Source organism: Aulonocara sp. 'chitande type north' Nkhata Bay, linkage group LG15 (assembly GCF_057382095.1).
Source record: "Aulonocara sp. 'chitande type north' Nkhata Bay isolate Kocher_YH1m ecotype deep benthic linkage group LG15, A_spYH_male_GT1.1, whole genome shotgun sequence".
Lineage (NCBI taxonomy): Eukaryota > Metazoa > Chordata > Actinopteri > Cichliformes > Cichlidae > Aulonocara > Aulonocara sp. 'chitande type north' Nkhata Bay.
Genome location: NC_141358.1, coordinates 7,373,996 through 7,390,979, shown reverse-complemented (window position 1 = coordinate 7,390,979; position 16,984 = coordinate 7,373,996). Strand labels below are relative to the sequence as shown.

The window sequence follows — 16,984 nt, the reverse complement described above, 5'->3', positions numbered from 1 at the left end:
TACATCTCAGCGTCAAACTAACCGCAGGTAGGAAAGCAAGGGCGCAAACCAAACTGCAGCTGTTTAAGCTGCGATTTATGGTTGTTCTCCTTTAAAATAATGAAATAAAAAGTGTGACATTCGTGGAAAATGTGCACTGATTTAAACTTCCTGCAGTGTATCCAAGAAAGTCCTCAGAAGTTCCTGCATTTAACATCCTCTATGTGACGAGCACTGTGCAAGACAGCAGCTGATCGGGGGGGGGGGGGGGGGGGGGGGGGGTTGCTTTTTTTTTTTTTTTTTTTACTTTTTTTTTTTTAATTACTCTTCTGCGTAAATATCCAGCATTCATTTTGCAGTAGTCCCACTTGAGAGCAATAATCCAGATGTAAAGATGTGCATTCATGTAGTCCTCACGTTATAGATTTAGGTACATCATTCCACCTGAGGTCCTTCCTAACTGCCAGTGTTTAGTTTGTGTTGCTCATCTCAAGAGTTTTGTGATGACTCAGGCTGGGAGGTCTGTCCCTGAGGAGGTGCGGGTGTTGTCTTTCCAAACCGTGTGTGTGTGTGTGTGTGTGTGTGTGTGTGTGTGTGTGTGTGTGTGTGTGTGTGTGAGGTCTGCGTGGAAAGAAGGACGAGCTTCAGATCCATCGTCCGGAGCCTCTGGTGCGCTGCTGCTTCTTCCTCTTCTTGCACACGTAATAAATCGGGAAAACAACCAACCCTACAAACAGAGAAGGCAGAAAGTGCAAGAGAGGTCAAACCGCTGTCTTATCTACAAGCATTAAATATTCTCTGTTGTGCAGCGCTGCAAACAAATGTGGAGCTGAAAGGCATCGGAGAGAGACGGCAGCACAACACTGATTCTATTAATGATGAACCCGCCAGCATGACTATCAGTCTGCAGAGGACCATCAGTCGGACTTACAGACGCAGGAAACAGATTAACAATAATTACACTAATAACTACAGGTCAGCTGAGGCATGAGCAGTTCACAGTGCAGTCTGATTAGTCTGTAGCTGGATGTTCCTACAAATGTACAGCACTGTGCAAGTCTTGAGCCCCTGACCTTCCTCATTTCTTTATATTTTGCAGGGAAAACTGGAGCAATGAATTAAAACCTGCAAACATACACGAAGCTTAAAGGGCTTTAAAGTCAATATTTGGCATGACCACCTTTGTTCTTCAACACAGACTGAACTCTCTTAGGCAGCTTTCTTTAAGTAGTCTTTAGGAATAGTTCTTCTAGAAGGACATTTAAAGCTCTTATGCTGATGTTGGCTGACGTTTGTTCCATGACTGATAGTGTTCCACTGTGTGCTTTTTATTTAAATCAGGATATGTTTTTACTGCATTGGCAGTGTGTTTGGGATCATTTTCATGCTGCAAAATGAAGATGAGGCTTCAGTGAAAAAAAATTCTGAAGGGGAGCTGCATCTCTCGGGTCCCTCTTGTCAGGTCTGTGTTGAATTTCTAGCTATTTCTTAAGTTACTGTTCATCCGCTGTAAATCTCGTCTCCCTCAAATCTTTAGGGGCACAACTTCCAGCTAAAATCTCTTTGGGAATCACTTTGCTGGTGCAAAAATATTATTTCATACCTGTGAAACTGCCTTATCTTTCTTATCTATAAAAAATAGGAACAAATGATATGTTTTTGCTATAACAAAGTGCAAATTTTAAAGATAAAACTGAAATTGGTCCATTGCTAGGTTGTCTCTTCTGTGTAGACACTGAACTCTAGTTCATCCTTTGTGTTAGCTATATTTTTAAGCTTCAGGTCAGGTACAGGGACTGGACTGAAAAAGAGTGAAGAAGCAGCCCAATGTCCTATGACAACCTTCAGAAAGCCCAGAGAACTGATGCTCAAAACCACCATAAAAAGTTACTAGAAAGCTTTGTTCATTGGAAGCCAAATACAAAGAAATTAGGGGTGACTAAACACTTGCACAGTCCTGTCCTTCCAGGAAGCAATAGTTACTCCATTATAGTGTTTCTCTGGATCAACAGCTTTGTCCTTTTTGAACAGAAAAAGTGAACTTTTACAGAAAATAAAAAGATGCCCATGACCGAAAACAGATGATAAGAGAGCTCCTTAGCAGCCTGGAGGAAAACAAGGCGAACCATCTCGCTGATAAGTGTTAAATGCTCTCACCGAAGCAGATTAGAGCTCACGTGTGTTTGTAATATGTTACCTATCACCAGTGCGAGAGCTCCGAGCACCACGACCAGCAGAATGACCACAGGAGCTATCAGCACCTTAGAGGCTGCAGAGAGACACAGGCAGAGGAAAAGATGATTGTCATTTTTTTTTCTCTTCATAAATTGCGACATTTGGTCATCGGTGAATAGCTGCGGGATGGAAGTTACTGTAACTACAAATTACTTCATCCGCAGTGTAATGTTCTTTATTAAATGCTACATCTTTGCCGCTAGCAGTGCATGGCACGAGAGCAGTTATGAGCGCTGTAATGGGCCAGTGGCTCGTGTTAAGCGACAAATTAGCTCCCGGTTCATGGGCACCCTGCTGACATAACGAGCTGAAGCTGTCGCTGAGAGCAGAGTGAAAGAGAGCTATCAGAGGGGATTGCATGTATTTGATAACCGTGAATGGATAATAAGAATGAACATCTGATATGTGATTCTAATCATGCTTCATCAGGAATCTCACGAATGAAGTACAGAGGTAGATGTGGATATGTTCACTTCTGTTGTTATTGGGTGGTGAATTCACATCAATCACTTAGAAACCAGAGAATCTGGTTTCTAAGTGCAGGAGCCCCAGGAAAGGCTTTTTCATTAAAGTGATGCAAGCAGTGGAGCTTTAGGGATGGCAAGTCTGCTTAATTCCGGCTGTTCCGCCACTCTGATCCAAACTGTAATAGCTTCAAACTGTTAAAAGTACAAATACCTCTATTCTTCTCTGTGTTTAATACTTCTTAGCAATCGCGCTAAAACACTAAGACAGGATGCTGAACGTGGTAAGGAGTATCCCTACTAATTCTTCCTGCTTCAGTGCAGCCCATAGACGGTTATAAAGCCTCAGTCTGAGCGTCTTCGCTGTGGTTTCAAGGCGCCGATCTGACTGTGAAGCTGACTTGTGATCAACAAGTCCTTAGCACATGAGGATAGCCTGGATCATCCTCCTTTCTGACTCTCAGAATGACCATAATTTACAAAATGGACTGCGTGTTTTGTTCAGTATGACCTGAAAGTAACAACTTAGACCATAAATAAAGGTGATGATGATGATGATGATGATAAAGTCAACAGGAGCGTGATGACTGAGGTCACAGAGAAACAGCAGGCGAGGGCTGTTTGTCCACACACTTCTTGACAGCCAAAGATCTTTGTGCAGCCACAGGAGTCGGCCCCTGCTGGCCATTAAAAAGACTGCAACTCAAAGGCACCTAACGCTAACCCTGATTGAATTTACAGGCTCAATCACTCATTTCAGGTCACACCAAAATAAAAATTAAGCGTATTTTGTAAATCTCGGTCATACTGTGTTTCAAAATGGAGACTTATCCGTGGAGGAAAACACACCTTCATTTTCTAACAAGAGGCCAAAAACAACTCCAGATTGGTTCAAACAACTATACTTTCAGTACAAGCATTTGTGCCACTTTGAAGACCCAAACTGTCACCCTCAGATGAGAGGGGATTGGTTAGGATGTTCAGGAACCATCAAGGCTCAACCCTGCCGTAAACAGGTAACTGTCCACAGTGAAGTTTTACATCACCAGGAACTGAGAGGATGCTTTCCAAAAGTTAAAAAATCAACACTTTCAAACTCGACTGAAATTTACAGCTACAAGGACAAGTGCCTTCTGGAGAAAAGTTTCATGATCAGACAAAACAAAGAGTGAGTTATTTTGCCTCAATTACAGGAGGTCTGATAGCAGGAGTAAAGCACGGTGGTAGTAGCAGCTGCACTGGCACTCCATACACTGAACAAAGCGCATGGGATAATAAAGAAGGAGGACTACCTCCAAATACTTCGACAGCTTGACATTTGAAACTTGGACACAACAGCTAAATGAAACCTTGTGCTGTACATATGAGGGAAAAGAAATCATTTCCAATAATATTCTTGAAACTTTCAGGGAATGTACTGGTTCTCTGTAATTTCAAAAGCACTGTCCAACTGTCCAAAGCATCAACACATTACTTGAAAGTAGAAAATTGGGGTACGGTGCAGTCAAGCACACATACGGTACTTCCCCTGAGTTTTCTGGATGTAAGGTGTCTGTTACTCGTCTTGCACACACTTGTGTAACGAGCAGAGGACATTGTCCTAGTCTGACACTACTGTTGTGTGACAAAGCCAGTGACCAGAGTTCACTCTCATCACAGCTTGAGCAAACAGCTCTGTTGTTTAAATCTGTGGCAGAACACACGGTAACTGCCATAACGGGCCACTCCTAGTTGTAGACATGCAGCTGTGTTAGCATAAAGCTCACTATAGCTGAAAAGAGCAAACATGCTATGAAAACATCTCTTTATCAATTACACGCAGCAACTTACCACAGACAGAGCCTCTAATTAGCCGTCTCAGATGAGGTTTATCAGGGAGATAGCGATACTTGCAGCCAAACACACTGAGGTTGGATGTGTGGTCCCCAAAAAATCTGCTGGCAAAATGAAGCGAAAGATGAAATCGGAGAGAAGAGATGGGCGGACAAAGCAGCCAGAATGAAGAAAGTGGAGCACAACACACCTCAGGTGTCTGTAGCGCTCTCCGCAGCGGTAACAGAAGTTGGTGTTGCACTGCACACAGGTCATGTGATCGCATCCCTCCGTACGCTGAATATGAATCTACAGACGAAGATTAAAACAAAGAGAGGTGATGTAACATTAACTGAATCTCAATAGTGCAGCTTATCCACTATCGCTTTAGTGCAATACCTGAAGTCTCGTTCGGTTTCGAGCTGTACACTATAAGCATCTAACAGCATCCGCAGTAGTACAGTACATCAGCAGTACGCATCAGGGAGCAGACTTTCTATAACCTCAGCAATAACTAGCTTTGAGCAGCTTCTTTTACTTGACACCAATCTGCTGTCTTCATCAAACATGAGCTCCTCTTCCTGCTTCCAGAGCCATGGAGCACCAGTGTGACAAACACAGATGGAAAGTGTTTACTGCTGTGAGCAAACAGTTCCCATATACCGGCAATTAGCTTAATTTATGTCTTCCTTTAGTCATCTGACAGTCAAATTAGATATTGCGTAGACCAACTTGGTCGTAATGAGACTGCACGATAAGACCAGGCTGGTATTATGGCTAGCAGGGAGATGCCAGTGAGTCTACCAGATATGGTTTTGTGCAGCACACATGGCCATCATTTTTCAGCGTGGACTGCCGCTGCCACACGTGCTTTTTTTCTTTGCTTTTTTTTTTTACATCTGTGCATCCATCCTGTTCTCTACAGCGCTCCATCCATCATCTACAGCTGCTTCAATGCTTCTTAACCTTCATTGAGTCATTCATCTACACCGATAACACCCTCCATCAGTCAAATCCCTTTCTGTTTACAGACACTGTGGCTGCTTTCAGGAGTCCTCTTCCCAAAATGTTGGAAACTAAAAGCTTGTGGCGTGTGTCGTTCATCAGTGTCTCACCTTGCACTTGGGGCATTTCTGGGCGTTTCTCTGTCCGTGCTCAATGACGCTCGCCCAGGTACGTAGCAGCTTGTCTCCTTTCCTGTAGTCGCGGCATTTGAGCCCGTCGTGCCAAGGTGCGTGGCATTTAAAGCACCACACAAACTGGCAATTGCTACACTGGATCTGCAGAGGAGACAGAAGACAGACATGTTTACCCACAAATAACCAACATGCTTAGCCTTAAAAATGGACAACTGCAGTTTGACCAATCACATTGAATGTGGTACTTTTGAGCAGAGGTGCAGATTTAGTACAGGCTATTAATCCTTAAACCAAAATGCATTATTTAGTTAGTTATTTATATTCATATATACACATGACCCTTAATGAAATCCCAGGTTTATCTATTTTCCAACCGATCTGATCTTTTAGTTCCTGTCTCCTAAAGCATGGAACTCCAGAAAGCCCCTTTTGATTGGTTCCCCCTCGCCTGGCTTCAGCAAACAGAACCTGCTGCTTTTAAGCTCCGCCTTCTCACCGAGGGCTCACCCAAACCCACACCTCCAGCTGTGTAATAGATGACTACAAGAGGAAAATATATGTCGAGCTGATGTCAGATAGGCACAGGCTGGAAACCAAGGCTTAGGTCTTACTTCCCACTGATTACCTTATTATTTTAAAACTCTGCCCAATTTCATAAGAGCATTTGACATTATAATACACAAATAAACACACATCACACAAAAGTATTATTTAAGACCTTTAGGTTTTTGAATTTGCCTGTTTTTTTCCCCATGATTGTGAGGCATTTTATTCCTAAATATAAGAGTTTGCCAGTAGGGAGATGACAGGGAATGGGGGAAGAGAGATGGGAAACGATAAGCAGCAAATATCTCTGTGCAGATGTGAACTATGGATGTGGTTTCGGTTGAACAAATAAAATCATACATCAATAGGGGACCCTGGTCTTTGTTGCTCTTGACATGAATAAAGGCTTGGGATCTGATTTGATCCACTCGCAGTTAACCAAAGCAATTACTTTTACCCCAGCTCTGCTTTTGTTGCCTAGTGCACACACCAGCGGCACGAGGCACTTCTTTTTAATCACACAGCTCACTGCGACTCGCTGCGAGCATCCCTTTTTACTGTACAACATTACGGCAACTGTCAACGCCGGCACGTCAACTTACTTTATACTTGTGCTCGGAGCGGTTGGGGGTGTGCGTCTTGAGAGAAGTGAACTGACTGCACTGGGGGCAGGGCTTTGTGCTCGAATCCAGCTGACTCAGCTCCAAGAAGTAACGATATTTTGCCACCTCCTCTTTGGTCAAATGGGAAATCACCAGTCCTTCCTCCAGGTTGCCACTACACTCCGTGATCGGACAGCTGATAAGAGCTTTCCCCACTCGCACCTGGGGAAAGAACACAGACAGATGACATGGCATCGTGGAAAAAGCTGCTTTTAATGCACGCAGAGGCTCAGAGGAGGGTGTTCTACTTTTAAATGTTACTGATAAACCTGTCAAAGGCTCCACAAAGAAATCGGTAAGCTTCATAAAACGTGTGTCACCACTCGGCGGTTTGTTATGGTGTGTTTCTCTGGCCCAAATCTACATGCTGAATATATTTACACCACTGATGAGAGATGGTAAATAATTCACCAAAGACCAGAAGGACTGAGGGGCAGAGGGAGGTCGTGCAGCCGCTGGAGGTTAATCTACGACAAAGCGTGTGCACGTGGGCACATTAGTGCAGCGTGAGTGCCTGGAACTTGGTAACTCTGAGTGGAACTGAACCACAGTCTGGTGATCCAGTAAAACACTAACTAACCATAAGGTCACGCACTCTGGAAGAAGTGCACTCTTTTATTTAGACTTCTCTTGAAGGCGTGTGAGGCTAAGGTAAACAAACCTGCTCACCAAAAGGTGAGCCGGATATTTTGACTGTCTGACTAAGCGATTTCAGGAGGCTGACATGTAATCCTGGAAATTTCACAATCTGTTATTATCATGAGTCATTAATTTAGCCTTTACAGTGCTACGTGCAAATGTCCGGCAAACACAAACTCATGTCATCTAACCCTGCCTATAATGCAGTATGTGATGCAGTAAATGTCACGGGCAGGATTAGAGACAACTCAAATCCCACTGGAAATATTGCCTCCTATTCTTTTACCATCTTTCGTTTCAAACTTTTTTCAATGTGCTTCCTCCCAGCTAGGGCTGATCTTCTCTAGTTCCATTCATCTTTCATTTCCTCATTTTTCGCTCTCTCTGTCTCCTCAACACATTAAATCCATCAAACCCTGCGAGACCTGTTATACTGACACATGATCAGGTCTTTTCTCCCTTTGTGTGTGTGTGTGAGAAATGGCAGGCCGAAAACAAAGCACAATAGCATCAACTTCTGATGGTGTCACACCCATATCACCCACCCCTCAAAAACCCAATATTGCATATAAAGTTAGCATATATCATCCAAAGCTATATTGATATTGTTGCCACAACAGCAGCGCAGGGATGACCAGCACAGACTGGTTTGACTGGTTATTTCTCACCTCCACGTGTCACAGAGTGTGGTCTGCTGAAAATACAGGTGACTTTGTTCTGTGGTTTTAATGTCTTGAGTGAAAACATAATCAAATATAACCAGAAACCTGATTTTACCACATAAGCAGTGAACCGTTCACCTACCTGAGCCAGTCCGAGCACGTAAACTGCCACGTGCTGCACGTATTTGAAAACTAGCTGACTGAGGCTGGGTTGTAAACTAACAGCATTGGGTTACATCCAGCTTTGAATAACAGATTCGTAAGAGCAGCAGATGATGTCAGCATGACGTGGACCAAAATGAGATCATGCTGCCTTAAAGTAAAACAACTGGTAGTAAGTGTTTAGGAATGTAGGAGGCTTTAAAAGGGACCTGTGTTTGGCAATCTGTGATTCAGTATTTGTATTCTGTACTCTACTGGGGTAGCTTTGCACGATTCACAGCCCTGTCCCCCTTCCCTCATACCCAACCAGTCAAGGCAGATGGCTGCTCCGTCCTTAGCCTAATTCTGCCAGAGGTTTCTTCCTGTTAAAAGGGAGTTTTTCCATCCCACTGTCACCAAGTGCTTGCTCAAAGGGGGCTATTTGCTTGTTGGGGTACTCTCTGTATTATTGTCAGGTCTCTACCTTACAATATAAACTCCCTTGACGTGGCTGTTGTTGTGAATTGGTGCTATAGAAATAAAGCTGAATCGAATTCACAGTAAAACAATTTGTCTCACAGGTTCAGCCAGCTTATCAACTGTATGAAAAAACTGTTTTAGCGCTCTCTTCCTGTTCCCTTTAAGCCGACTTTCAGCTGAGTGCCTGCCTCTGCTGAACTGAACATTTGAAGAGCAGATGGGTGGATGTGTCCCTGAGATGATTGATTAGGGATTTCCACTTTTGCTGACATCATACAGAGCACAGAGTACAAAATAATGTCTAGAACTTACTATTATGGGCAATGTGAAGCCTGAGGTTTTGGCTCATAGGGTTTTCCCATAGTTAATCTGACCTCATGAAACCTCTCGTCACTATTTGTTTAATAACACTAAGCTAAAATTGAGAAGCAGTGTATGAAAAACTAAATAAGACCCATACTGCTTCTGTCATATGTCTAAGCGGGTAAGTAGCAGCCAGGTGCTGGTGATCAAATGAACCCCATTAATGGATCTTTAGGAAGTGCGAGCACCTCTATGAAAGCAGAGGTTCTGGCAGTTTGCTGGTCTGAAGCATTCAGCTGTGTCTTAACATGCATCAGTAATGATCTCAGAGGAGCGACTACTGCTGCCCGTTAGCCTGGAAAAGGTTATAAGGCCATTTCCAAACAATCTGGAACCCATCATCCCACACTGAGAAAGACTAAACATGTAAAATGTTGAAGAGATTTTTCCCAGGAGTGGATGATGCAGCGCATTCACCTCAACGTTTGACCCCCCAAAACAAAAACTAAAAAACAAGTTCAACTTCTCAGACTCTAAAGTGCCACATTTTTCAAAAACCCAACACAGCCTATCAGCACCTCATAACAACTGATGATGGAGGGGTGATGATTTGAGTGAAATGTGAGAACATCAGTGCAACAGCTGAAGCTTGGCTCAAACTGGATCACCAACAAGACAATGATCTCAAGCAGAGCAGCAAATCTACAGCATGATGACCGAAAAAGAAAAGAATCAATGTGTTGCAATGGCCCAGCCAAAGTCCAGACCTCGACCTGATTGAAATGACCATTGTAAAGACCAACGGGCTGAAAGTTCCTCCACAATCATGTGAGACAAACAGAAAACAAACACTTCAACTTACTGCCGCTAAAGGTGACTCCAGCTTTTCACACTCTGCTTCTGCATTTTGGCTTAATTTTTGTTATATAAATGACGACACAGTGTAATATATCGTGTGCTGGTGTTCATTTAAGAACATGCTAATGTCCTGATACATATAACCTTGGAAATGAAAGCGATTACACTGCCTAGATTTCATTAGGTCTTTATTTAGCACAACAGGAAAGTTGCAGGTTTAATCCCTGTTATAACAACTGTCATAACAACACGGCTGGCAGCGGTTCAGTGCAACATCCATCCATCCTGCAAAGCCTGACCAAGATCCCAGGAGCAAAAACAAAAACACAGAAAAACAAAACAAAAAAACCACCAATTCCCAAGTGTCTGTGACCACATCCATCTGACATACCGCTTCTACTGAGGGTAAGCGCCAAGCATGTGTGCTAAAAATTCCACCTCCACAGGATAATGTACATGACCCTTTTAAAAAAATAATAATAATAATTCACAGTGTGCTCATCAGAGAGCCGGCTTGGTTCTGTATTTGCATGAATGTTCATGCCCTGTTATCAAAGCAAGGCAACTGCAGATAAAAATGAGCCTCAATGACTGATAAAAAGTGTGTTATCTACACAGATTAAAGCCAATCTTGGCAACAGTAGCAAGGAGATGAGAGTGCAGCTCCTCCCTGGGCTGCAAAAGCAACAGGGATTATGACTGAAAGATTGCTGACCAGAACAGCCTGATGAAGAAGCCACAAAAAGGCAGAAAATCCATCCTGAAACACTTTACCTCTGGTAGAAAGCATCGCGGGCTGGCAAATTGTAATTTTACTGTCAGTGCAGTGAACATGTACAATAAACGGTTATTTAATTTATCTGTTCAGTGGACTAGTCAGTGTTTCGGGGTCTGTGTTAGCAGTGGAGCTATTAAAGCAGAAAATAACTGCTAATACGCACAATTTTATATTTGCTTATTTATCACAGGTCACACAGTCATGGCAGCGCTGACCACTGTTACTGAACACTGCAGAGCTTCCTTACATCGTGCAGGCCTGGTAGGAAGCAGCAATGTGCCTTGTGCTGCAGTCTGATAGCTGTTTATACTGGAGAGTAATCAATCTATCAATTATTAATTCTCTTAATGGATCAGCATAAAGCAACAGAGACTCCACACTGATATTTATTATAGTGGAAGAACTCATTCGTCAACTATGACGTTGTTGCTTCTGTGTTGACTGCTGCAGCTGTTTTTATCCATCTTATTCCTCCAGATACCAAAAGGCATTCTGGGAATGTAGGAATCAACCCAGAAGGGGATGATCCCACACTTTGTGCCCCTTTGGGATGCAACTGGACATACTAATGCACATAAGAATAAAGGTCTTCTATCTGAAGGTGGGATCCGTCTTAAAGAGCCTGAGAGAAAGACGCTGAATAAGCCAAAGAGCTCTCACAAAGTCCTCTATTGTGAAAACCACCGCTGCCAGGTCCCAATTTTGGTGTGGCATGCGTCTGTGACCCAGATTCACCGAAAAAGTACTCATCACAAGACAAGAAGACCTGTAGATTCTCGCACTCACTCGTTAATTAACCCTTAACGTGGATCTTTTTGGACGCATGCGAAACACGTGGGGTTGGGGGTCACCACCTGGTATGCTCGAAAGCCAAGCCCGTGCTTCTAAATGTGGATAAAATGCCAAATATAGCCCCAGAAAAGGGTGACGGAGAAGACTGCAAAGTTACTGCTGCTCAAGGACACCTCGGCCAGCTGCTGCTGACCGACCCAGCGAGGCCTGCTTCTGGGACAGGCCCCTTTTGTTTTCACTGAGATACCCCCCCACTGATCCCTAACCCAACCAACCTGGGAGCTGACGTAGAGTTTCAGACACTCGTCACACACGGCCTTCCTGCAGCAGGGCAGGGGTGCGATGGTTTTCTCTTCCATGCACACCCGGCAACTCTGCATCGCACCCTCGGCGCCGGCCTGCTCCGCGGACAGCCGGTGGGACAAGTCCCCGAAAGGATCCACCAGGTCGTCCACTGTGTACGGTTGCGGCTCGAGACTCGAACCCGCATCCTGCCCAGTCTCCAAGTCCCGTTCTGACGCGTCTGGTGCGACCGTGTCATCGGAGCGGTCCGTGATTTCGGCGTCTTGTCTATGGCTGTCGTTGGCAATGCAGTAAACGGTGCAGTAGACGTGCTCTTTGGCACTGACAGACCCCTCCGGAGTGGCCGTGCTGCCGCTGTTGTCACACGTATGATGGTGCTGACCTGTAACGGTTAACAATTCAACTGCCCGAACACCCAAACTCGGTAACTCGCTCGAGGTTGGTTCGTTTTCCACCTCGGCTTCGCCCGTTTCTACGTCCGACTTTGTAGACCCGCTACAATCAGGTACATAATCTTGAGTGTCGTTAACGTTTCCTTCGTGGTTTTCAAGCTCGGCTCCGTACTGCATCCGACTGCCTCTGTTAAGACGGAAAGAGGGAGATTTTGAATCCCCGAAATTCTTCCTCAGGATGTCGACAGCGCTCGCCCTCCTCCTCGCTCTCCCTCCGCCGTTGCAGTTGTTGTTGTTGTTGCCCTCCGCATCCTTCCCCCCCGGGTCCCTGTCGCTTTCGTCCAGCGATAGCCGAGAGTTTGACCTGGTGACACGTCGGCTCAAATCTCCGAGCGTCCGCTCAACTTTACCGTCCGTGAGGGAAGTTTGTGTCGGCAGGTTGCGGGACAATTTCACCCTCCCCTCCTCGATGCCGCTGATGAAACTCGGCATTTTACAGGCGTCAGCTATCGGGCCGTCATTTTCCATTCCCGATTTAGCTCTCCCCATTTAGAGAGCGGCTCTCTCCCATGCGTACCGCCGCCTGCTCGTCTGTCTGCCTCTCACCCAACTCCCACTACCAAAACAAAACAAAGCAGTCAGGTCGCTGCTTCCGGGTGTCGTCGTAAGCGTGAAGGAGAGCAGCGATAGGCCGATGGAAAGCCTAGTGGTGGAGATCGGAGAGAGCCTAACTCCCCTTTAATCTATGCCACCAAATAAAAACAGTGCTCCCGGTACTAAGTGTGAGGAAGAGGAGCCAGAAGGGCTGGCCCACTGGTTATTTTGTTTTTTGTTTTTTTGTCCTAGGCCTCTGTACATGGGTGTCAAACATAACGCCAGGATCGGCCCACTAAAGACTCTAATCTGGCCCACTGGATGGTTTAGAACAGCGGTCCCCAACCCCCGGGCCTCGGACCGGTACCGGTCCGTGAGTCGTTTGGTACCGGGCCGCGAGAGTTGAGGCTCGGGTGTGAAATGTATGGCTTTCAGGGGTTTTTTTTTTATCGGTTTTTAGCGTTTACTGTGTTTCCCACTGATAAAGACCTCCTCCATTAACATCCACGAAGTAAAAAGTAAGTAATAGATAAACATTTAAATGACAGAAAGTTCCTCTTTTTTTCACTAGTTGAAATAAATTATTTTTACTGTAAAAAGAAAAGACAGAAAAAAATCAGTTTTTCTCCCAATCCAGCCTACTGTACAGTTTTAGCAAATGTGAAGGAGTGCACAGATTTTGAACTTTTAACTGTATTTCATAGGTTTTACAGCTTTTCCTGATAAAGACTCGCCCATTGACATTCATACTACACCAAAGTACTTAACTAACAGATAAACAATTTCAAGACAGTAAAGTTCATGTGTTTCCATTACTACAGCGAGTCTACAGTTTAACAGAAACTTTATCTTTTATCATTACAGGACAACCTGTGCAATGAACTGCCATAACCTTTTTTGTAATTTTACACATTTATCATTCAGTTTCACTTAAGATTAAAGCGGCCCTCTTATGCGGCACATAGTATAAAACAAGTGACATCCCTGCCCTCGTAGGTTCTTCAACCTGTCCTTGTAACGACTGCAGCTCTGCAGCTGGATCTTATAATGTGCAGTTAAAATAATTAAATGAAAAAAATCCATCACATTTCTTTGACATTTCAGCATTAAATTAATATAAAATTACAGCCTTCTTTTATAACTATTGTTTGTAAATCTAAAGAAAATGTTCAGTTTAATAAGTTTTGCTTGTAAAAAATCTGAGCTATGATCACATTTAGCAAATACAATGTTAAAACATTAAAAATCGTGAGCATTTATTGTCTGAACAATTTTCCATTTTGTCCCATTACGACAGAGAATTGGACCATAATTTAATTTATTTTTTCCTGCCACATTTCAGCTTTTCATAAATGTTCATAAATGTAAAAAGCCATTAGTCTGTATTTTTACAATAACTACTGAACAATCCAAACCATTGAAGCATATAATCATCATTCTGGTAATGTAAAAATATTAACAGTCCTTCTGACCAAGGTTTGTGTATCTTAATTCATAATAATGTGTTTTTGTAATACAAAAAAATACAGATAATGTCTGTATTTTCTTACTGTACCCCGCCCCCCCCCCCAAGAGTCTAACAGGTCTTTGGGCAATTCATTTCTGGGAAATTTTATTGAAGGAGAACAAAAAACTTCAGATTGCTGTGTATCTGCTGTGGCAATGTCCTTGAGCAAGATACTGAATCTTTGTCAGCTTCGTTTACAAGAAACTGAATACATCACTTTGTACTGCTGTGCAAATCATTATAACAACTCAGAGAAGAAAGAATCAGGCAATAGCACTTGTTGTAGACCACTTACTCTTTGTTGCATCACACTCACAGTTCCCCTCTTTATAAAAATCCAGCTCTGGTTAAATTTCATTAGGAAAAATGAAGAATGAAAGCAGTTTGAATGGACACATTTTTACTGCAGTAGAACTTTCAAATGAATCTAAGTAGGGTACCTGTAAAATGGGTTGTTAGCTTTGTTACAACTTCTCATTAATGCCACAGGGCTGGGGCCACACACTAATTAGTTTTCTTGTTCTGGTTGTGCCCAATTGGTTTTAATGGAGAATGCCAACAATGTTCAGAGAGGAAAAAAAATCTTTACAAGTGCACGTTTATTACATAAGGCCTCAAACCCAATCAGGAAGGTGCTGTTTTACACAAAACAGGTCAAAAAGTAACTAGTGTGCAGGGTATAAAATAGTTCAACTACTTGCATTCTTCAGCATTTCTTCAGCCTTACAATTAACTGGCCTTGCTCACTCCGGGAATGTTTTCCCATATAAGTGGGTAGATGTGTCATTCCTTCCTTTAACATTGATATGTTGAAATGACTGTTGTAGTTTTTTGGAACAGGAACAACAGCTTCCCAGTTTTGACTGCATGTGGGAGTTAAACAGGCGTAGTTGTTGATGACAGGGTGCACTGAATATTTCAGAATCTGCTGATCAGCTGCAGTTTTCCAACATAAGCATTGCTAGGGTTTACAGATAATGGTTGGAAAAAGATAAACTATCAAGTAAGCAAAAGGTCTCTGGGTGAAAATGTCTTCTTGATGCCAAAGGTCTTAGGAGAATGGACAGACTGCTATGAGCTCACATGAAGGCAAAAATAACCTAATTATCAATCATTATAATCGGGGTAAGCAGAAGAGCATCTCTGAATGAGCAACACACTGAACCTTGAAGCAGCAGAAGACTAAACTGGGCAGGTTATGAATAGAATACTAATACTACAGTTCAAATTCATACAATAGACAAATGTCATTTGTCTATTAATAAATAATAAATCCACCCTACCTTGTGTTAATGGTTCAGATTGTTGTTGGTGGCGTAATGTTGTGAAGGATATTTTCCAACATGCTTAGTACCAACTGAGCATCATTTAAAGGCCACGGCCTACCCAAGCACTGTTGCTGACCATGTCTGTACCTTTATGACTATAGTGCACCCATCTTCTCATGGCTGCTTCCAGCAGGATAACACACCATGTCACAAAGTTCAGCTAATCTCAAACTGGTTTCTTGAACATGACGATGTGTACTCCAATGGCCTCCACAGTCACCAGATCTCAATCCAATAGAGCACCTTTGGGATGTGGTGGAACGGGAGGTTGACATCCTGGATGTGCAGCTGATAAATCTGGAGCAACTGTGTGATGCTTGCATGTCAATATGAAGCAAAACTTTCTAGCACCTTGTTGAAGCTGTGCTACAACAAACGAAGGCAGTGCCAAAGGCTAAATTGGGTCCAACCCAGTCCCAGCAAAGTGTGAGCGTATACTTGATAAGAAACCCTGAAGTCCACAGAAATAGCCCGGTCTGTAAATGCTAAACTAATTTACATGCATAATATAGCTGGGATGAATAATCTGAGCTAATGTCTAAAAGGAATCAAAGAATAGAGGACACAGTACAGACGTTCCTTCTCCACACTCTACTTTAATCCCAGCTGTCTAGTTTATGTACAGTCAGTCACCTGTGGGAAACCCATCATATGAAGAGAAGGCGCTAACATACATACATGGTACATTCTAGTCAGTGGTGAACTTCAACAAATCAACCCAGAGCCACAGAGAAAAGACTGGACGTCTCTGCTCCCACTTTCAGTAAGTGGCACATTTCCGTAACATTGTACTGTGAAAATAGTTGCTAAATATAAGATGATCATGTCTTATTGCATTTTCAAACACTCGTCTAACAGAAGATTATCTGTTTCAACAAACCAATTTCCCTCCAGAATGTATGCTTTTTTAAATTAAAGCGCAAATTTCCACCTAAATCAATTATCTAAGAGAACTCAGCTAACTGGTATCTCATACCACACAGAGTATCTTGGAGCTTTTTTATTGCAGTGTCAAGAGTTTTACACTGGCTTGATTGAATGTTTATTTACACTGATCAACACAATAATGGCTTGGCTCAATTCTTCTACAAATTCTTTTTTCCTTTTATCACACAAAAGCTCTATTGACTGTTCCAAAGTCTAAATGGGCTCAACCAGCTCTCAAGATAAATAACAAACAGTGTAGCTGCTGTCTTCCTTTTTACTTTAAAAATGTATTATTACTGTTGTTATTGCTGTTTTTTCACCTTTAACAAGCTCTTCCTTCAGCTTAAAGTGGCACCTCGCTTTAGAGCAGAGCGTGTGTTTTTTTAATTGTCTTTTTGTTAGGTTCGGGGTTCAAGTCTGCATAGTTCACCATGACATAGAAA

The 16,984-nt window shown here is 43.1% G+C and overlaps 1 protein-coding gene across 2 annotated transcripts; it reads right to left on the bottom strand.

Moving 5' to 3' along the window:
* Nucleotides 1–265: 265 nt before the first annotated feature.
* On the bottom strand, nucleotides 266–13,093 carry rnf217 (ring finger protein 217). 2 transcript variants are annotated; one of them, XM_086263711.1, is made up of 7 exons: nucleotides 11,766–13,093; nucleotides 6,778–6,999; nucleotides 5,606–5,770; nucleotides 4,702–4,799; nucleotides 4,509–4,615; nucleotides 2,177–2,248; nucleotides 266–706 (listed from the first exon to the last, which is right to left on the bottom strand). In XM_086263711.1, the coding sequence occupies exons 1-7, from the start codon at nucleotides 12,732–12,734 to the stop codon at nucleotides 624–626; spliced, it is 1,716 nt and encodes a 571-aa protein (XP_086119837.1). In that variant the 5' UTR covers nucleotides 12,735–13,093; the 3' UTR covers nucleotides 266–623. The 2 variants fall into 2 exon arrangements, with proteins under 2 accessions (XP_086119837.1, XP_086119838.1); XM_086263712.1 differs by having other exon boundaries at nucleotides 4,509–4,612; nucleotides 11,766–13,086.
* Nucleotides 13,094–16,984: the final 3,891 nt, after the last annotated feature.

What these genes read in the sequence shown, in the direction of transcription:
- rnf217 (XM_086263711.1), bottom strand. Translation starts at nt 12,734, where the DNA reads ATGGGGAGAGCTAAATCGGGAATGGAAAATGACGGCCCGATAGCTGAC. An exon ending in AGAAATGCCCCAAGTGCAAG is followed by an intron (nt 4,800 to 5,605) that starts GTGAGACACTGA and finishes CTTCGTCTGTAG; the next exon opens with ATTCATATTCAGCGTACGGA. An exon ending in AGCTCTCGCACTGGTGATAG is followed by an intron (nt 707 to 2,176) that starts GTAACATATTAC and finishes CTCTGTTTGTAG; the next exon opens with GGTTGGTTGTTTTCCCGATT.